The 19,473-nt window shown below is 38.9% G+C and overlaps 1 protein-coding gene across 1 annotated transcript in view; it reads right to left on the reverse strand.

Moving 5' to 3' along the window:
* Nucleotides 1–1,127: 1,127 nt before the first annotated feature.
* The window catches only part of LOC126162553 (26S proteasome non-ATPase regulatory subunit 10-like), a 69,610-nt gene continuing 51,264 nt past the window's right edge, over nt 1,128–19,473 (reverse strand). Inside the window, exons 4-5 of the mRNA XM_049919136.1 lie at nt 1,694–1,866; nt 1,128–1,609 (exon numbers count right to left, since the gene is read on the reverse strand). Coding sequence (XP_049775093.1) covers nt 1,456–1,609; nt 1,694–1,866 — 327 coding nt within the window. The 3' untranslated portion in view covers nt 1,128–1,455. The remainder of the gene's footprint in view (nt 1,610–1,693; nt 1,867–19,473) is intronic.

A 19,473-nucleotide genomic window follows, 5' to 3' on the forward strand; every position in this document is an offset into this window, starting at 1 on the left:
AAGCCCATCAAGAGGGGGTTCAAAATATGGGTCAGAGCTGACAAAATGGGATATATCTGCAATTTTGAGGTATATACTGGGCAATCAAATAGTGCAGTGGAGAAATGTTTGGGAGAGAGGATTGTAAGAGATTTGTGTGAAGGCTTAGAAGGCAAAGGACATCATATATATTTTGACAATTTTTTTTACTAGTGTTCCACTTTTGCAGACACTAAAACTTGATGGTATCCTAGCCTGTGGTACCATTAGAGCCCACAGAAAAGGACTTCCTCTTCTGAAACCGGACAAAGAGTTGCAAAGAGGAGAAAGTGATTGGTCAGTTCATTCTGATGGGATTGCATGTATGAAATGGAAAGATAAATGTGTTGTCACATTACTATCAACAATTGACTCACCTGTAACTTTGAAAGAAGTCGGTAGGAAAGAAAAGGATGGCATAATTACAAAAATACCTTTCCCACAGATAGTGAAACCTTATAATTCGAACATGGGATGTGTAGATAAAGCAGATATGATGAATAGTTTCTATGCAATTGACAGAAAATATAGATGCTGGTGGCTCAGCCTGTTTGGTATATGATTGATATTTCTATTGGAAATGCATTTATATTGTTTTGACTAACCAAGCCGAATGAAAAGAAAAAGCTAAAGGAATTTTGGCAGTGTGTTGTAGCTGGGCTTGTAGGACCCAGTGTTTTCAAAGATAGTCCTGGTTGCTCAAGTGCATCATCTGAACCATGCGCCAAAAAGTGTAAAACTGTTGTTCCAGTGGAAAAACACACAACTGAATCAAAACATCTGCCAGTACATGGCACATCGAGGCGATGTGTACACTGCATCTGCACAAAAATTAACCCATATAGAAGCAGATGGACATTTTGTTCCTGCCAAGTTGCTAAGTGTTTATCAGCAGACAGGAACTGTTTCGTGCCCTATCACGGAAAGTGATGAAGTTTATGGTGGTAGTCTCATTTGAAGCCACCACATTTATTGTGCAGTGGTTTCATTTGAAACCACCAACCACCCTGTACCTGCTGAAATACTGCTCGAAATTTTTTTTTTCACATTTTTCCATAATATTGTATGAGTTATATCCTTAAAAAAAATGATTTTATTTATTTTGCGCAGTGTTTTAATTTGCATGCTTGAAATAATGTGTGTGACAGTTATTACTGAAAATTAGCATATTAATTGCTAAACATTTTACAATCAGGCATTATACAAGAACACATTTATTACAGGTTTATTAAAAATACAATAATATGGTATATAAATTGTGAATCCTAATCTAGAAACAGGAAATCACTATCCACATTATAAATAAAGCACTGAAGGTCATATCATCTGCAGTTTCTATTAGTCTTTACATCAGTTTAACAACTGTCTTTTCTTCACAAATGGCCATGCAATCATGTCTCCTTAACATTCATTTCCCTTATATGGTGGCCAAATGTATCACTGTTCAGATGCTTTACGTAACTGGCGAGCTAGTGATGGCTGTGCAAGATCCAATGGAGTTTTCTTCTCCTTGTTCTGTATGTCCAGTCTTGCACCATGTGCAACAAGCAATCTGGCTTCAGTTTCACGATTCTCTTCACATGCTAAGTGCCTGAGGGTATGAAATGAGAAAAATTAATGCTGGAGTACAAATTCTACTCACAGCTAGGAAATAAGCAATTACACAAAATCTTACAATGGTGTGTTTCCACATGAATCAATTGGATTGATATTCAATTCAGATCCCTGATCAATCAAGAGTTGTACTACTGCAGTATTTCCTCTTGAAGCAGCTCTGTGGAGAGGTGTAGCACCACGTTTGTCAGCAATGTTTATATCTGCATGGTTGGCTATCAGAATCTGAGCAATCTAGAACAAGAAAGTTAAAACAATTAAAACAACTAAAATGTGAAGATTTTATAAAAATTGCTGATTAATAAAACTAAAGGAATCACTGGTTGCAAGTGGAACAGCTTTCTTGGCTACCCTCACAAAGCATGGACTTTGCCATGTTGGCGGAGTAACTTGTGAGCCTCAATGATACAGACAGCTGTACCATAGGTGCAACGACATCAAAGGGGTATCAGCAGTGAGACAAGATTAATATGTGATTCCTGATGAGGGTCAACAAAGCTGGTGACTGATCTGACCTTGTAGTGAAGCCGTTGGCAGATGGACCGTGCTGTCAGACGTGAACGTTGAGCATACCGAGTTCATCATGCTGCTGAATGTGAGAAACTATACGACTTGTGCACACGGTAAGTGAGCCCCAATGTGGTATATGCAATCGCAACGTGCTCCAGTGGCAGTTGTCAGCTCTATCTGGCTCACAAATCACACTATTTACAAAAGGGCATGCGTAAAATTCCTATATTAGTTCTACTAAATCAAACTTTCCTGCCTTGTCCGTATGTTAGTCAGCTTGCTCTGACTGTACTACACAGAAATAAAAACTTCAATGTCCGTGAAAATGTTATAAGGCAAAAAGCATTACAAAACTATTTTACTGCAAGTAGTGCACGGTATCCTGCTCATTAAGCCAATCAACCAAACTCACCCCTCAAAGACAGTGCCCTTATATTTACATAATATCGAAGATCATAGTATATGCTTATATTAAACTAATAAGGAAGTATCAGAACCTATAAAAAATGAAGTTTTGAAAAAAAAATTTTTGGGTACAGTGGGACCTGAAACACCAACATTCCTCAATGTCGCTACAAAACTATGATGCTACTCATTACGCTACCACGACAACGAGAACTGCGAGACCATATGTAATATCTTACCATGTCCTGAAAGCTTTAATTGTAGCTATATTACTAATTGAAATTTAATTATAAAAATTGTACCAAGAGCAATGTGTTTTTAATGGATCCTAAACCTGCCGTTTATTTCAAATGGCTGACTCTCATAGTACACAAGTTACAATAAAATTTCTCTTACCACAAATATGATGCTTCTTGTCATTTTATTACAACAAATAATGCAATTAATGGAGTGTTTTTGAGAACTCCCCAGTTTTCTGGAGCTCAAACGGGATTTATACATATGAGCTTCAACTGGAAGCCAATATGTTGCCTTACAACTCTTCACCAAAGGGAGATGGCGTGCATGTGACATAGGCAGCGTTGTGCCATCTCATTGGTCAACGCTCAGACGCACGCTCAGAATATCTGACATGTTAGATACTGCTCTGCATGTTTGGAAAGACTCCCCCAAACATGCTATTCCATGTTATGACATCAGAAACTTGGCACACTTAATGTTCGGATGGACGGTCTGTGTGCTAAAGGCTTTAAGCCAATGTAGCTTTGCTATGTTGGTACAGTGAATTAGTTGCAAGCAAGAAGACACTATAGCATTTATATTTCTCAAGAAAATCTGGCTGTTAAAATGCCAAAAAAAAAACTTATACTCACACTTATGTAGTTTAAGTGGCATGCACGAAACTTCAGTTACTGTATATTTGGCCTTCACACTGGCATATTTTAGTCTTGCAACTAACAAAGCATTAAATAAAATAAAGAAACATTCCACATGGGAAAAATATATTAAAAACAGAGATTCCATGACTTACCAAATGGGAAAGCGCTGGTAGATAGGCACAATAAAAAACACACAAACACAAAATTTCGAGCTTTCGCAACCCCCGGTTGCTCTTTCCTGACGAAGCAACCGGGGGTTGCGAAAGGTCGAAATTTTGTGTGTGTGTTTGTGTGTTTTTTATTGTGCCTATCTACCAGCGCTTTCCCGTTTGGTAAGTCATGGAATCTCTGTTTTTAACAAAGCATTAAAACACAGAGAAACATTATAATAGACAAAAAAAGGACAACGAAAATTAAGTATTCACGAAACGGCTTTACACAATAAGACTAATGTCGGGAGGCCACTCTAAAAAATTCACCATCTCTTCCACTAATTATATCTGAGAGAAGTAATGTCACGTCAAATTTGTTCGAAATTAAGCAGATTTCTGTACATATGGTGGCTTGTTGCCCATGAGGTGTCAGGTTGTATGATGACAAATTAATCCAATTTACTATCAGCCTTAGTGGGGTATTCCAGAACCTCATATATTCTAGATGCAGTACAACTTGAGAAATTGTTCTAGTTGCTGTGTCTATACCTGACTTAGTTATGTAATCTCCTATATGTTTCTTATGTACCCTGTCTATATGTATGTCTTGTACTTTCTTGCTACAGTCCATGGATCCATAATCACTCAGACAATGCCCCTGTCTGTTTGGACAAAGAAGTTATCGTGTAGTTTCTCGGTTATGTAATGGCCTGTCATTTCTTCCTTGGAGACACCTGATTTTCATGGTTTAATGTGTGACAGAACTCCCAGGTTTTTGCTAGCTTTTTTGCCTCAGCTGGGGGCTTTATAAAGACTTTTAAATGCAACCACAAACTTAAGCCCCTTATCCAGAATATCTATAGTAACACCCCTAAGATTGTGGCTCCAAAGCTGTCAGCAAGAAGTCCAGCTAAGATCTGTTCCTGCAGTATTCTCAAGAAGAACAATGAGTATCTTTTATGATCACAATCCAGTCCCAAAGAATTTATGTTCACCAAAGACTACACCATGCACAACAATTCCCCAGAATTTTTTGCCAATGCCGCCTCTTTTGTATGAGCACATGACTGCAATGCCATAGTGTGGAAGTTCTGTGGTGTTTGCTAGAGTCTCATCATGTGACATCTATCTGACCTTCACATGTGAAAGTTTCCGGGAACAGTGTCCTTAACAAAACAAAAACTACCTAACATACATTGTTCCTTAGAGGGTAAGGAATGCGAAAATGTAAATCAGTGTGATTGGGACTGTCAGTTTGAGCACTATGGAATACTCTGTGATCTCATATCTTACCCATCCTTTTTCATACAGCCAGTACATGACCTAAAGATGTCACAGTCATTTGACATAGTGAAGTACAGCAGAGTCCCATTATTCTGAAGCCCACTACTCTGAAAATCCGCCAATTCCAAAAGAATTCGGATAAATATACTGATTTTTTTTTAAATTAAAAACAGGGGAAATTAAAAAAGTTCGTGAAAAAATGAATATTTATTATTAAATAATGAAGTTAAATACAGACATACACAGAGACTAGGCATTATTATTATTATTATTATTATTATTGTTGTTGTTGTTGTTGTTGTTGTTGTTGCAAATCTCATGAGTGGTGATGAAGGTTGTTCCCACATGCAAACCAGTTTGTAATGTATTAAAGTCTCCTGCCCTTCCCCACCAATTTTCGGATGGGGCTTGACAGTTTACAAAATTTCACCACCCTTGTAACACTGGAATTGACATCTGCGAGGATGGTGGGCAGATCTCCAGCGAGACTGAGGTCTGCCCTAATATCAGAGTATAGGACACATGCAGCCACAATATGGTTAACTGAAGGGCCACATCACATATTTCACACAGTAGTGGATCCTCCCGCCGGAGGAGGAAGCCATGTGTTAAAGGGCTATGCCTGATGCGCTGTCTGGTAAGCAGAACCTCCTTCCAGTGGTGAGGCTGACATGAAGTCTGCCAAGCCTTTGTGATTGATTTGAGCGACTGCAGTTTGTTGTCTGTCATCTGCAACCATTCAGTCTCCCACTGGGACATTGATGGACAGCACTATTCCAACATGCTTCCTTGGAGGTTTTGTTGGCCATGTCTGGCCAGGTACCCAGCAAAAGGTCACCTCCTTGCGACAGTGTTGGAGCCACTGTAAGGAGTCACAGATGAGCTGAATCAGTGGGTCTACTGGATACATTTGATGAAGTGCTTGCAGTCCACTAAGAGAGTCGGAACAGACAAGAAACCTTGTACAGTGGCGTCTGTGAACACTCTCCAGTGCCATCAGAATGCTGTTAATTCCGCATTATAAATTTTAATGCTGTATAATTCTGCATCATAAATTGTAAATTGCTCTGGAAGACACATTTTAAAAACTGTATAAGGGAAAACAGCAGAACAACTGAAAGCATCCTCTTGTTGGGATCCATCTGCATAAATAATGACAAAACTGTGGTACGGACTTAAAATGGATGAAAAAGTCGTAAAAACAAAATCTGGAGTACAAGTTTTAACTCTAGCTATGTTGTTGTTGTTGTTGTTGTTGTGGTCTTCAGTCTTGAGACTGGTTTGATGCAGCTCTCCATGCTACTCTATCCTGTGCAAGCTGCTTCATCTCCCAGTACCTACTGCAGCCTACATCCTTCTGAATATGCTTAGTGTATTCATCTCTTGGTCTTCCTCTACGATTTTTACCCTCCACGCTGCCCTCCAATAGGAAATTGGTGATCCCTCGATGTCTCAGAACATGTCCTACCAACCGATCCCTCATCCAGTCAAGTTGAGCCACAAGCTCCTCTTCTCCCCAATTCTATTCAATACCTCCTCATTAGCTATGCGATCTACCCATCTAATCATCAGCATTCTTCTGTAGCACCACATTTCAAAAACTTCTATTCTCTTCTTGCCTAAACTATTTATCGTCCACGTTTCACTTCCATACATGGCTACACTCCATACAAATACTTTCAGAAATGACTTCCTGACATTTAAATCTATACTCGATGTTAACAAATTTTTCTTCTCCAGAAACGCTTTCCTTTCCATTGCCAGTCTACATTTGATATCCTCTCTACTTCGACCATCATCAGTTATTTTGCCCCCCAGATAGCAAAACTCCTTTACTACTTTAAGTGTCTCATTTCCTAATCTAATTCCCTCAGTATCACCCGTCTTAATTCGACTACATTCCATTATCCTTGTTTTGCTTTTGTTGTTGTTCACCATATATCCACCTTTCAAGACACTGTCCATTCTGTTCAATTGCTCTTCCAGGTCCTTCGCTGTCTAATTACAATGTCATCAGCAAACCTCAGAGTTTTTATTTCTTCTCCATGGATTTTAATACCTACTCCGAACTTTTCTTTTGTTTCCTTTACTGTTTGCTCAATATACAGATTGAATAACATTAAGGATAGGCTACAACCCTGTCTCACTCCCTTCCCAACCACTGCTTCCCTTTCATACCCATCGACTCTTATAACAGCCATCTGGTTTCTGTACAAATTGTAAATAGCCTTTCGCTCCCTGTATTTTACCCCTGCCACCTTCAGAATTTGAAAGAGAATATTCCAATCAACATTGTCAAAAGCTTTCTCTAAGTCTACAAATGCTAGAAACATGAGTTTGCCTTTCCTTAATCTTTCTTCTAAGATAAGTCGTAGGGTCAGTATTGCCTCACGTGTTCCAACATTTCTACGGAATCCAAACTGATCTTCCCCAAGGTCCGCTTCTATCAGTTTTTCCATTCATCTGTAAAGAATTCGTGTTAGTATTTTGCAGCTGTGACTTATTAAACTGATAGTTCAGTAATTTTCACATCTGTCTACACCTGCTTTCTTGGGATTGGAATTATTACATTCTTCTTGAAGTCTGAGGCTATTTCACCTCTCTCACACATTTTGTTCACCAGATGGTAGAGTTTTGTCAGGACTGGCTCTCCCAATGCCATCAGTAGTTCTAAAAGAATGTTGTCTACTCCCGGGGCCTTGTTTCGACTCTGGTCTTTCAGTGCTCTGTCAAACTCTTCACGCAGTATCATATCTCCCATTTCATCTTCATCTAAATCCTCTTCCATTTCCATAATATTGTCCTCAAGTACATCACCATTGTATAGACCCTCTATATACTCCTTCCACCTTTCTGCTTTCCTTTCTTTGCTTAGAACTGGGTTTCCATCAAAGCTCTTGATATTCATGCAAGTGGTTCTCCTTTCTCCAAAGGTCTCTTTAATTTTCCTGTAGCCAGTATCTATTTTGCCCCTAGTGAGATAAGCCTCTACATCCTTACATTTGTCCTCAATCCATCCCTGCTTAGCCATTTTGCACTAACTGTCAATCTCATTTTTGAGATGTTTGTATTCCTTTCTGCCTCCTTCATTTACTGCATCTTTATATTTTCTCCTTTCATCAATTAAATTCAATATTTCTTCTGTTACCCAAGGATTTCTACTAGCCCTCATCTTTTTACCTATTTGATCCTCTGCTGCCTTCACTATTTCATCCCTCAAAGCTACCCATTCTTCTTCTACTGTATTTCTTTCCCCCATTCCTGTCAATTGTTCCCTTATGCTCTCCCTGGAACTCTCTGCAACCTCTGGTTCTGTCAGTTTATCCAGATCCCATCTCCTTAAATTCCCACCTTTTTGCAGTTTCTTCAGTTTTAATCTACAGTTCATAACCAATAGATTGTGGTCAGAGCCCACATCTGCCCCTGGAAATGTCTTACAATTTAAAACCTGGTTCCTAAATCTCTGTCTTACCATTATATAATCTATCTGATACCTTTTAGTATCTCCAGGGTTCTTCCATGTATACAACCTTCTTTCATGATTCTTGAACCAACTGTTAGCTATGATTAATTTATGCTCTGTGCAAAATTCTACCAGACGGCTTCTTCTTTCATTTCTTACCCCCAATCCATACTCACCTACTATGTTACCTTCTCTCCCTTTTCCTACTCTTGAATTCCAGTCACCCATCACTATTAAATTTTCATCTTCCTTCACTACCTGAATAATTTCTTTTATCTAGTCATACATTTCATCAATTTCTTTGTCATCTGCAGAGCTAGTTGGCATATAAACTTGTACTACTGTAGTAGGCGTGGGCTTCGTGTCTATCTTGGCCACAATAATGCGTTCACTATGCTGTTTGCAGTAGCTTACCCGTACTCCTATTTTTTTATTCATTATTAAACCTACTCCTGCATTACGCCTATTTGATTTTGTATTTATAACCCTGTATTCACCTGACCAAAAGTCTTGCTCCTCCTGCCACCGAACTTCACTAATTCCCACTATATCTAACTTTAACCTATCCATTTCCCTTTTTAAATTTTCTAACCTACCTGCCCGATTAAGGGATCTGACATTCCATGCTCCGGTCAGTAAAATGCCACTTTCCTTTCTCCTGATAATGACATCCTTTTGAGTAGTCCCCGCCCGGAGATCCGAATGGGGGACTATTTTACCCCCGGAATATTTTACCCAAGAGGATGCCATGATCATTTAATCATACACTAAAGCTGCATGCCCTTGGGAAAAATTACGGCTGCAGTTTCCCCTTGCTTTCAGCCGTTCGCAGTACCAAAACAGCAAGGCCATCTTGGTTAGTGTTACAAGGCCAGATTAATCAATCATCCAGACTGTTGCCCCTGCAACTACTGAAAAGGCTGCTGCCCCTCTTCAGGAACCACACGTTTTGGCCTCTCAACAGATACCCCTCCGTTGTGGTTGCACCTATCTGTATCGTTGAGGCACACAAGCCTCCTCACCATCGACAAGGTCCATGGTTCATGGGGGGGGGGGGGGGGGGGGGGGGGCGCGCTATGTAGCCTATTAGTATTCAGTATTAGCGAGAAACAATGGAACAATCTTGAGAACATGTACAATACCTTTCTTCTCACAGGTGAAGTAGAAGCTGCTTCTGCAGTAGGAAACATTGCAGAATCTGAATAACGATGTACTAACAAATTAAAACAGTTACCAAATAAAATGGTAGTTCACTCTTAAAATGTTTTGAGATAATACACATTAGTGTTCTCACTTATTTAACAATGTTGTTACCCGTTCACATCAAGGTCTATCCTTTCCTCCTTAATTAAATTTCCAATACATGATGAGGATGGAGAAAATATGGTAACACACAGGTATAATTATCTTTTCACGAAACACTTCACATTTCTATTGATTTAAGGAATTGAATGTTGAAGACTTAGCCTTTCTGAGAAATTCTTTGTTGAAGGTTTGCTGAAAGCAGTCACCCTGTAGTCTTGATTTTACTGTCAACAATCTCTCCAAATTTTCATCACCGGTAGATGATCTAAACTGTGTCCTTGTTTTAGTTACTTGACTAAATATCCTCGCACATTCTGCATTACTATGAGGGACCGTTAGAATACCTAACATAACACGAATTAATTTGTCAAATTTTAGGCTCCCATAACTATTTCTTAGTTTTCCTATCAGAGACCACTGCACATCAATTCTTTCTTCCCTTAAGATTTTATCCGGTATATCATATATCTGAAATGCACAAAACTGGGATTGTAATTCATCCATGGCAACATGATCTTTACCTGCATCTGCATTCAATAATACTGGAAACTTTTCCACAAAATACTTTAGGGTAGAAAAGGATGCATTGAAACAAATCTGATTTGCACAACGGCTGCATTTTTCAGCATTTCACTCTTCAATGGGAATTCGTGAACCATGTAGTCACAGGCGGCAATTTAGTGTATCCGAACAGATGAGAAGAATTCCACCTTCTCATCATGCTTGAGGCAATTCCCAAGTTGAGAAGTACAACTGCCAATGACCAAATCACAGTCATCCTTCTGGTTTCTTCTGCTGTGGTAATCAACCTCAAAAGGAGAACAGGATTTTATCACTGTAGGTAGTACAAATTTAGACATCAAATTCTGTAACTTGTCCAGCAGCAGATCTTGCAGTAAATGGATGTGAGGTACACTTGACTACAAAATTACATTTGTTTTGTCAAATGTAGGTATAACATTTGACAAAAACAGACACAAAGCCATATTTAAATCTGATGACAGAAACAAAAGTCCTTTCTTCACGAGACAGGTTGTACTTACTTGGGGAATCCTGTTTACTTATTTTATGACCAATTTCGTCTCTCCCACAAGCACGGCAGCCGCGGGAAGGCCACACAGCACACCAGCTGCTGCGCCTAACTGCCGAAACCGTACAGGGTGCGCTCCTGCCTCTTCAGGGCGTACATCACGTCCATGGCCATCACAGTCTTGCGCTTGGTGTGCTCAGTGTATGTCACTGCGCCGCGGATCACGTTCTCCAGGAACACCTTCAGCACTCTGCAGGTCTCCTCGTAGATCAGACCAGAGATGCGCTTCACACCGCCCCTGCGAGCCAGGCAGCGGATGGCAGGCTTCGTGATGCCCTAGATGTTGTCGCACAGCACCTTGCGGTGCCGCTTGGCGCCGCCCTTGCCGAGCCCCTTTCCTCCCTTGCCCTTGCCCCTTGATGTAAATGAACATGGAATTGGCAATTCACTAGTTCTTTTTCTTGAAGAGGCACTACTCTCAATTGGTGACTGTTTCACCTTTGGTATATGATAAGTTTGGATACACCCAAGCTGATCATTCTTCACTTCATAATTCAGCAGTCTGGTCGAAGGCTTCCACTGTTCCAGTAACCGAAGTAAACATTTGCTCACAGAAAGACAAGGGGTGCACACATGTTTCAATATTTTCTTCATCTCGACATATAATTTCTGAAATTCTTTCAGTTTCTCCTTTCTCTGTACTCTTTTGCAGAAAATAATATATGTCCAATAAATAGTCATCAATCTGGAATGGCAGACATGCAGCTCCCTTTTTCGCTGCCAAATTTAACCTCGTACTTTCCAACTTAAGAGAACTATATTCTTGTTTTAAATGGGAGAATCCAAACATTAACATTGATCTTTCTAAATTTTGTTCATTAACAAGGAGAGAACACCTACTCGTCATTGCCAAATTTGTCCACATTTATGGTGAGACAATGTGCCCCAAGTGGAAACTCCAGATGGCTAAGTGTTTAGCAAATAAAAGGAATTTTGATACGGATCTATCACCATGTGCAACTTATCAATTGTCCCTGTGACTGTTTTCAGCAAGCGGTGTTTGGCTCAGCAGTAAGACATCAGACTCGCATTGAAAGTGTCGCAGGTTCGAATCCGCGCGGAGGCAAATATTTTTGAGCTCCTTGGCAATGTGTAAACTACTGACATCACAATTAATCGAAACAACATATAGGTTATTTTATTAATTTATATAAGCACAAAAGGTATAGGCATAGGATAAAATGAGGGACTGAAAACATTTAAAAAGGGATTGTAGTTAACGCATACACGGGAACGTCGTATATTGTAAATCAATACTTCCATTCTTCTGCAATTGATCAATTACATGTACCAGGGTCATATTCATCTAAGAAACAGGGGAAGCAATAATTCTGACCGCACCTTGCCAACATTATAAATGCTGCCTTTTTGCAGTGACACGGGTTTTTTAATGTCTCCATAGAAAAACAAACTTGATTGCCATTCTGAAAACAGCTTCTTTCGTCACACGGTCCAGCAGCAAACCACGCGTAATGCAGCATGTCACTGAATACGTGCAACGATAGCTGGTGATGTATAATAGAATGTAGTTTGATGCAAGCTTCTTGGGAAGTGATTTTTTTCCTTCTTTCTCGATGAGGTAAGTGCAGTTTTGACATCTTTTTTATTAGATTTTTTTACCTGAGGATAAATATATATATCGCAGGGTTGCACTAGTGACCTACATTTGGGGGGAATTACTTTGATACTGCACGCTGGCAATCTGTCTTCATCTTGGAACAATTCATCATATATTTTTGGATTTGTTTGTCCTCCCAATGAGTAATCAAAAGAAGACATTTACTCTCTTGCATGCAGTGTGCTTCATCACATCAGTTAAATATTTTTTGTACAAGTCTGCTATCAGTTTACCGGATTTTGAAGAATCGACGATAACATTTATATATTTTGCTGCGTAAGCAATAGTTTTCCTGAAAGGCTCATAGCATATTGTGCTGTATAAGAGCGTGTTACTTTGTTCATATCCTTTTGTTTCACGCACACCACTTTTGACCCTTGGTATTCTAGGGTTCAGTCCTATGTCAACCAATACTGGCAGCCTGGAAAGAGAAGATACAAATGTAAACCCAATATAAGTGACAATGCAAAGAGTATGTCGACTGACGGAGACAAATAAAACGTCTGGCTTATCTGTCTGATCGGAGTTGATAACAAAGTCCTTGTGGTATTTTGGGACAAGAGCTTGAGTCTGGCGACAGAAATTCTGCCACAGCAAGGGTTTCCTCAATAGTTGCAGTCTCTCTTTACAATACAAATTTTGTAAACTTTTTCTGTTGGATTTTATCCCTTTGTTTAAACCCCTTGACCCATGTTGCTGAAGCTTTGAATTCCAAATCTAAAAATTGTATCACAGCAGCAAGTGCCCACTGTTGCAAGTTTCTAGTAATGTCTTGCTGATTAAGCTCCGTGCTTCTATGAAGTGATCATACGTCCAGGAATCAATTGTGTGATATTTGTAGTTACAAGTTCCACCCTGTTTAATATGTTCTTCCCAAATTTTCAAATCCCACATATGCTTCGCAAGCGTGATGCACCTTTTGTTAGCAGACCCTTCTTTAACTTCCACTTTTGTTGTGCTTCTGCAAGGTTAACCACCATTATTTTGTAATCCACTGGTACAGATTCTTGATCTTCTTTCGTTTTTTTGGCATCTGATTCATAGTAATCACCTGACGAGAAGCATATTCCCATTCTTCTGCGACACCATCAAACTGAATCAACTTCTCGTCGAACACAAATGTTTATTCGGAGAAAATGTCTAGTATTTTCTGGTGTACAAGGGTTATCCACAAAGTACATTACGTTTTGGAATTAAAAATAAATAAAGTATTGGAAATTTTTTTTATTATATACAGATGAAAGCCACACTTCAATACTACTTTTCTACATAGTTGCCATTTAAATTAAGGCACGTATCGAAGCGATGGACGAGCTTGGAAATTCCTTCGTCGTAAAATTCGGCTGCCTGCGTCTTAAACCACGTGGTTAACTCTTCTTGAAGCTGTGCGTCGTCATCAAAACGCTGCATAGCCAACCACTTCTTCATTGCTGGGAAAAAGTGGAAGTCGCTCGGTGCCAGGTCGGGACTGTACGGCGGATGAGGAAACAACTCCCACTTAAAAGATTCGAGAACTTCACGAGTGGCATTTGCCGTGTGAGCCCGGGCATTGTCGTGAATCAGCAAGATCTTTGAGCCCAACTTTCCCCTGCGCTTGTTTTGTATTGCTCTTCTGAGGCTGTGCAGAGTTTGGCAATACCTTTGAGAGTTTATTGTAGTGCCTCTTTCCAGGAAATCCACAAAAATCTCACCTTTTCTGTCCCAAAAGACAGTCGCCATCACCTTCCTTGCCGACATTGTCTGCATGCATTTCTTGGGTTTTTGGGGGGAATTTGTGCCCCCCCCCCCCCCACTGCATTGACTGCAATTTTGTCTCGCAGTTCACATGCTTAACCCATGTTTCGTCACCAGTAACGACGCGATCGAGTAATGAGCCGCCATCTTTCTCGTTAGCGTCCAAAAACGTTAACGCTGCACCCATTTGCTGATTTTTGTGAATCTCTGTCAAGATTTTTGGTATCCGTCTTGCACAACACTTGTGGTAACCAAGCTTTTCAGTAATGATTTCGTGCAATAAACTTCGTGAAATTTGTGGAAAACTCAGAGAGAGTTCCGTTATTGTGAAATTACGGTTTTCAAGGACCGCGGCATCGATTTTTTCGACAAGTTCGGCAGTCACTATGCTGGGTCTTCCACTTCGTTCTTCGTCGTGAACGTTAGTTCGGCCATTTTTAAATTTTATGACCCATTGATGCACTCCACCTTCAGTGATTATGTTGTCCCCATACACTTCACAAAGCTGCCGATAGATTTCTATCAGTGTACAGTTTTTTGCAGTCAGAAACCTTATTACAGCACGCACTTCACACTTCGCGGCATTTTCAATTAATGCTGACATTTCAAACTGTCACAGTAACTCAACGGAGTACAGCACGAACCTCTCACTAGCACTGAGCGGTGGAATGCCGCGCTAGCCCCGCCCCTAACGGACACAAACGAAAACGTAATGTACTTTGTGGATAGCCCTCGTATTTGGACGAATTTGGCGATGTCGAGTAGGCATCCTCTCCTTGTAGACTGAAGTGGTGTATTTTAGCTGGTGCTGCCTGCACTCATACAGTGAGTGTGTGTGTGTGTGTGTGTGTGTGTGTGTGTGGGAGGGGGGGGGGGGGGGGGGGGGGGTAATCCACCAAGCTGTTAAACTGCTTTTGGATGCAGAACACACTGAAGAAACATACAAAGAACTTAAGAACTTATTGAGTTCAGCCAGTGGATAAACTCAGATCATTGGGCAGAATTGGTAAAGCAGTCTGCAACTGTTCGTGAATACATAGGTTTGTTGGTAACACAATTACAGGCACTTAAACCACAATAATTGAAAAAATTTAAAGAAAATCTAACCCAAGAAGAAGCAATTCTTTTAATGGACTTTGCTGAAAACTACGGCTTTGTAATTTGGAATGAAATTCAGAGTTACTGCTGTACAAGAAGCAGCTGTACAATCTATCCAGTGTGTGTTTATGTGGTAAATTAAGTAAGTAAATTGGTAATAGTGAACCAGTGCTTTATAAGTAATGATATGGAACATGACGTAGGATTTCTAAATGCCGTCCAGAAAGAAGGGGTTAAGTGGCTGGCAGAGCATTACCCATGAGTGAAGAAAGTGCATATTTCACTGATGGATGTGCTGCTCAAAATAAGAATAGAAAAAGCTTTAAAAATTTGTGTGAGCACAACAACAATTTTTCTACTGACGCTGAGCATTCCTTTTTTGCTATTAGCCACGGTAAATCTGTGTACAACGGTTTAGGGAGGAACTACAGAATGTATATTGAGAAGAGCTAGTCTTTAACTAGCGGATGATGCACAAATAACTGCACCTGGTGTTTACTATTTCTGCAAAGCTAATACTGACTCCCCCACCACTTCTTAGATAAAGTCAATGTAGATTTCATATGCAAGAACCTCGAGAAGAGATTTTCAGCAACCGTAACAATACCTGGTACCAGAAATTTTCACCGTTACAAACCACTTTCTTGTGATTCTTTAGAGATCAGAAGAGTAACTTCTTCTGAAAAGCCTTCCTTGATTTTTTCATTCAATGACAATGCCCCACAATGCACATGCACTCATCCTCAACAAAATTCTTTTGTAGTAGTTGTATATGATGACAGGTGGTACTTTGCCTTCGTCACAAATGTCTGTGGTGAAGGAGGAGATGCTGAAACACTTTTTCTATACCCATCTGGACCAGCAGTGTCTTTTTTTTTTGGACTGAGAAGGAAGACTCTTGTTTTGTGCCTCTGTAAAACATTTTATGTAATATTGGTGTACCTACATCAACATCATTAGGCAGAATATATTTATTTTATTAAAAAGGCACAAAGTTAACAGAATATAATTTATCACTGTGGATCAAAACTAAGAGATGCTCTTAAGAAGTTTCACTGATAGTTTCAGGGGTCTTCACTGCTGAACATGTACATTTTAAATTAACATTAATTAGTGTTGCTATAATAATTGTTGTTTAGATATGCTAATTTGACACCCTAAATTAAGTTAACCTGTGCAATGAAAATGTTTCAATTAAATTTATAACTTTTGGCTCTGTACTTACATGAGGCAGCCTTATTATAGGTTGTTAGTTTACATCATCTGATTTGAATAATCTTCTGAACAATTATGTGATATATATTAAATGAACATACAATATCTATTACAACTCAGGATGCTTTTTTTAAACGATATCAGAGTTTGATAAAAATAAATATTGTATCAACTGCCAGAAAGTGTTTTACATATTTAAAAATCACTGTTTGAAACACAACAGTGTAAGTTGATTTTCTACAAATATTTCCCTAAGTCAAGAATAGTGATTAATTTTTTTCCAATAAAGATACATACCTTCTGTGACATCTGGGGAAATAAGACAGTGATGTGTTGAAAATAAGATACTTTCTGTTGTTATTTTTGTCCAAAATAATGCAGTCCAAATGACAAACTTCAGTCGTGGCATTTACATTTGTAAAAAATTTCCATTTTTCCCCTCAAATTACATGAAATATGTGGAGAAATTTTGCACTGACTATTGTCATACAGAAAGTAACAAGTAGAAAAATTTTCATGAAAATCTGAAGCAGTGGGTGTCAGAACTTATTTATCCCCATCACAACATAAAGTACTGTGATTTCTGATTTGTGTGTTCATTCATAGAAAACCCTTTAATAACTTTATTTTATTACAATGTGTACTGTCTTGGGAATTATTTAAGACCATTTGTAGGTTCCCACTAGGTTGGAGAAATGTGATATAAGCATTTTTCAATGTGTGTGTACTTTTTCCAGAAATTGGAAAGTGACACACATTAATTTTTTTCATTGTTCTCTGTAAATTTACTGCTTAAGTAATTATATGTATGTTAAGTATGTGCTTCTCTTAACTTATGAAAAAAAAAATTCCAAGTCAAAAGGTTCATAACATCTGAGTTACGGGCATTTATGTAGATAAGTACCATTTTGCGCTGACATTCTTGCAGAGTCCAGTTATCAGGATATCATTACATTTGAAATTTGATATTAAAAAAAAGTTTCTGTCTGAGGGCAAAAAGATTTTGCACAAGTTCCTATGTAATAAGTATAAGCAAATGTGCAAAGTTTCATGAAAATCTAAGATGATGGGTGACATGACTTGTGTGATCTGAGATGGAATGATCCTGCAATGTTCCACCACGTCACATAAACATAATATCATTTGGTGTGATTAACTGTGCTGTTCAATGTAGTGTAAGACAAGGTCAAAAGCATTTGCCACATCTGTAAATTGCATCTTTTATTGTAATTTTCTTAAGTTTTTGTAGGTTTGTGGTTTCATTTTCACCCTCTTCAAGTAAGGTAAGTGGCCTGCGACACACCCTGGTCCATAGGCTCACGAACTGAAGTTCATTCAGTGGCAGAAAAAGTGCTTTGATGTCTCCAGAAACAAGCTTTGTTTCTTTTGGATGGGACAGAGCATAGTCTATAAACAGTACAGTAAGATTAGGCAATCCATTTTCTCTACTGTACGCAGTCACTTTAGGGACAAATTTGTGCTTTGAACCATTTCTTGAGCAAGTTGCACTCCATCCAAGCATTTTTTTGATTACGTGAGCTGATGATAATGTTTTTGAATGCTCGTGGTTTTGCCAATTTGCCTATTACCAGCAGTGGAAGTTAGTTTGTTGCTGAGGCATTGCTACAGGTGAAACAGACATTGTTTGTCCATTTTAAACCCTGGGACATATATCTCTTCTTGCAAAGGAAGACTTTTGGTAAGCAAAGCCTTAAAACTGAGTTCAGTTTCATCTGCTTTGTACACTTGCTGCAGTGAGCAGTTTTGAGAATAAATAAGGTCTTTAAATTCTTTTAGGTGATTGGCAGCTGCTCCACTGTCAGCTGACAGCATCTCCCCAGTAATTGTAAGCTGTAATTACGTGTCCTTTCTTCCAACGATCCAAAAATCAACAGCTAGTTGAAAATGATAGGTCACCATAAATAAGCTAATTCAACTGAAGTTGTTGTTTTTTTTTTCTTTTTCTTTTTTTGCCAAAGGACCAGAAACGGGAATTTCTTTCTGTCTTGAGTGAATCACAAGAATAAGGTCTCATCATATGAAGACACTTGTTATCTGCCGCTTTTCAAGAGTTATTTCTTTAAACACTTCAAGTTTTTGTTTTAAAGTACATTAAGAAAAATTTCGTTTACTTGCCATGTTTAATGTTTAACAGTTGACATCAAGGATTATGAACGTAAATAAAAAAGGCACACTGACTTGATAAAGTAACTCAACACTCACGGAACAAAGCTTACCAATAAATTTGCAATAATGGGTTTGAAATGCGCTATGAGTCGTCAAAGGTCACTAGCAGATGTCCCCACACTTAATTTACACCTTAACAAGTCAATACGTTGATATTATTCATGAAATCCAACTATTCGTTATTCCCACTAGACTGAACAGTGTTTGGTTCCAAGTAATTCGGAATAGCAAGACTCTCTTGTATTCCATTTGTCGAGATAGAAGTCACAATGACTCTGCAGCATGGCATCTCTGTCAATTCTTGTCAGTATACTCCACAACTAACAAGTTCTTCATGAGATTTTCCCCTCTGATAAAAACTAAAGATACAGTACTATCATATAATCTTCTTTTTCTCCTTATATATTTTATTGACAATATTGTAAATTCCAGCTTTGGCTTGTTTTTATGTGGTCCTGGATTCATTCTCCACCTGAAGGTGCCACAAATACACGCTCACCTTGTAATAGTATCTTTGGAACAAAATAAAGCATCACCAGTCTTGCACAGTAAGGCAGTGTTTACACTGATGTTGAAGGTCACACAAGTGGAGCAAGAATGGGTTTTTCTGTACGGAAATGCAAGGCTGTATTGGGCAACAACAGGTTTTCAGACATAAAACTTTTATATTACAATCTTCTGGGGATCTTTAAGGATGACGCTTGTTGATGAAGACAAAATACACTGAAAGGTGGACAGGATAATATCAAAAGTGTTGTGTTCTGCTTTCACACCGATGACAACCACAGTTCACTCAGAAGTTGTCTTGTTTCTAATAGCATCTGCTCTCCCCCCTCCTGTCTTTCACTTTAAAGTGAGGGAGGGCATTCATATTAAATTAAGCTATGCTGAGTGAATTAAAT

This window comes from Schistocerca cancellata, chromosome 2 (genome assembly GCF_023864275.1).
Source record: "Schistocerca cancellata isolate TAMUIC-IGC-003103 chromosome 2, iqSchCanc2.1, whole genome shotgun sequence".
NCBI lineage: Eukaryota > Metazoa > Arthropoda > Insecta > Orthoptera > Acrididae > Schistocerca > Schistocerca cancellata.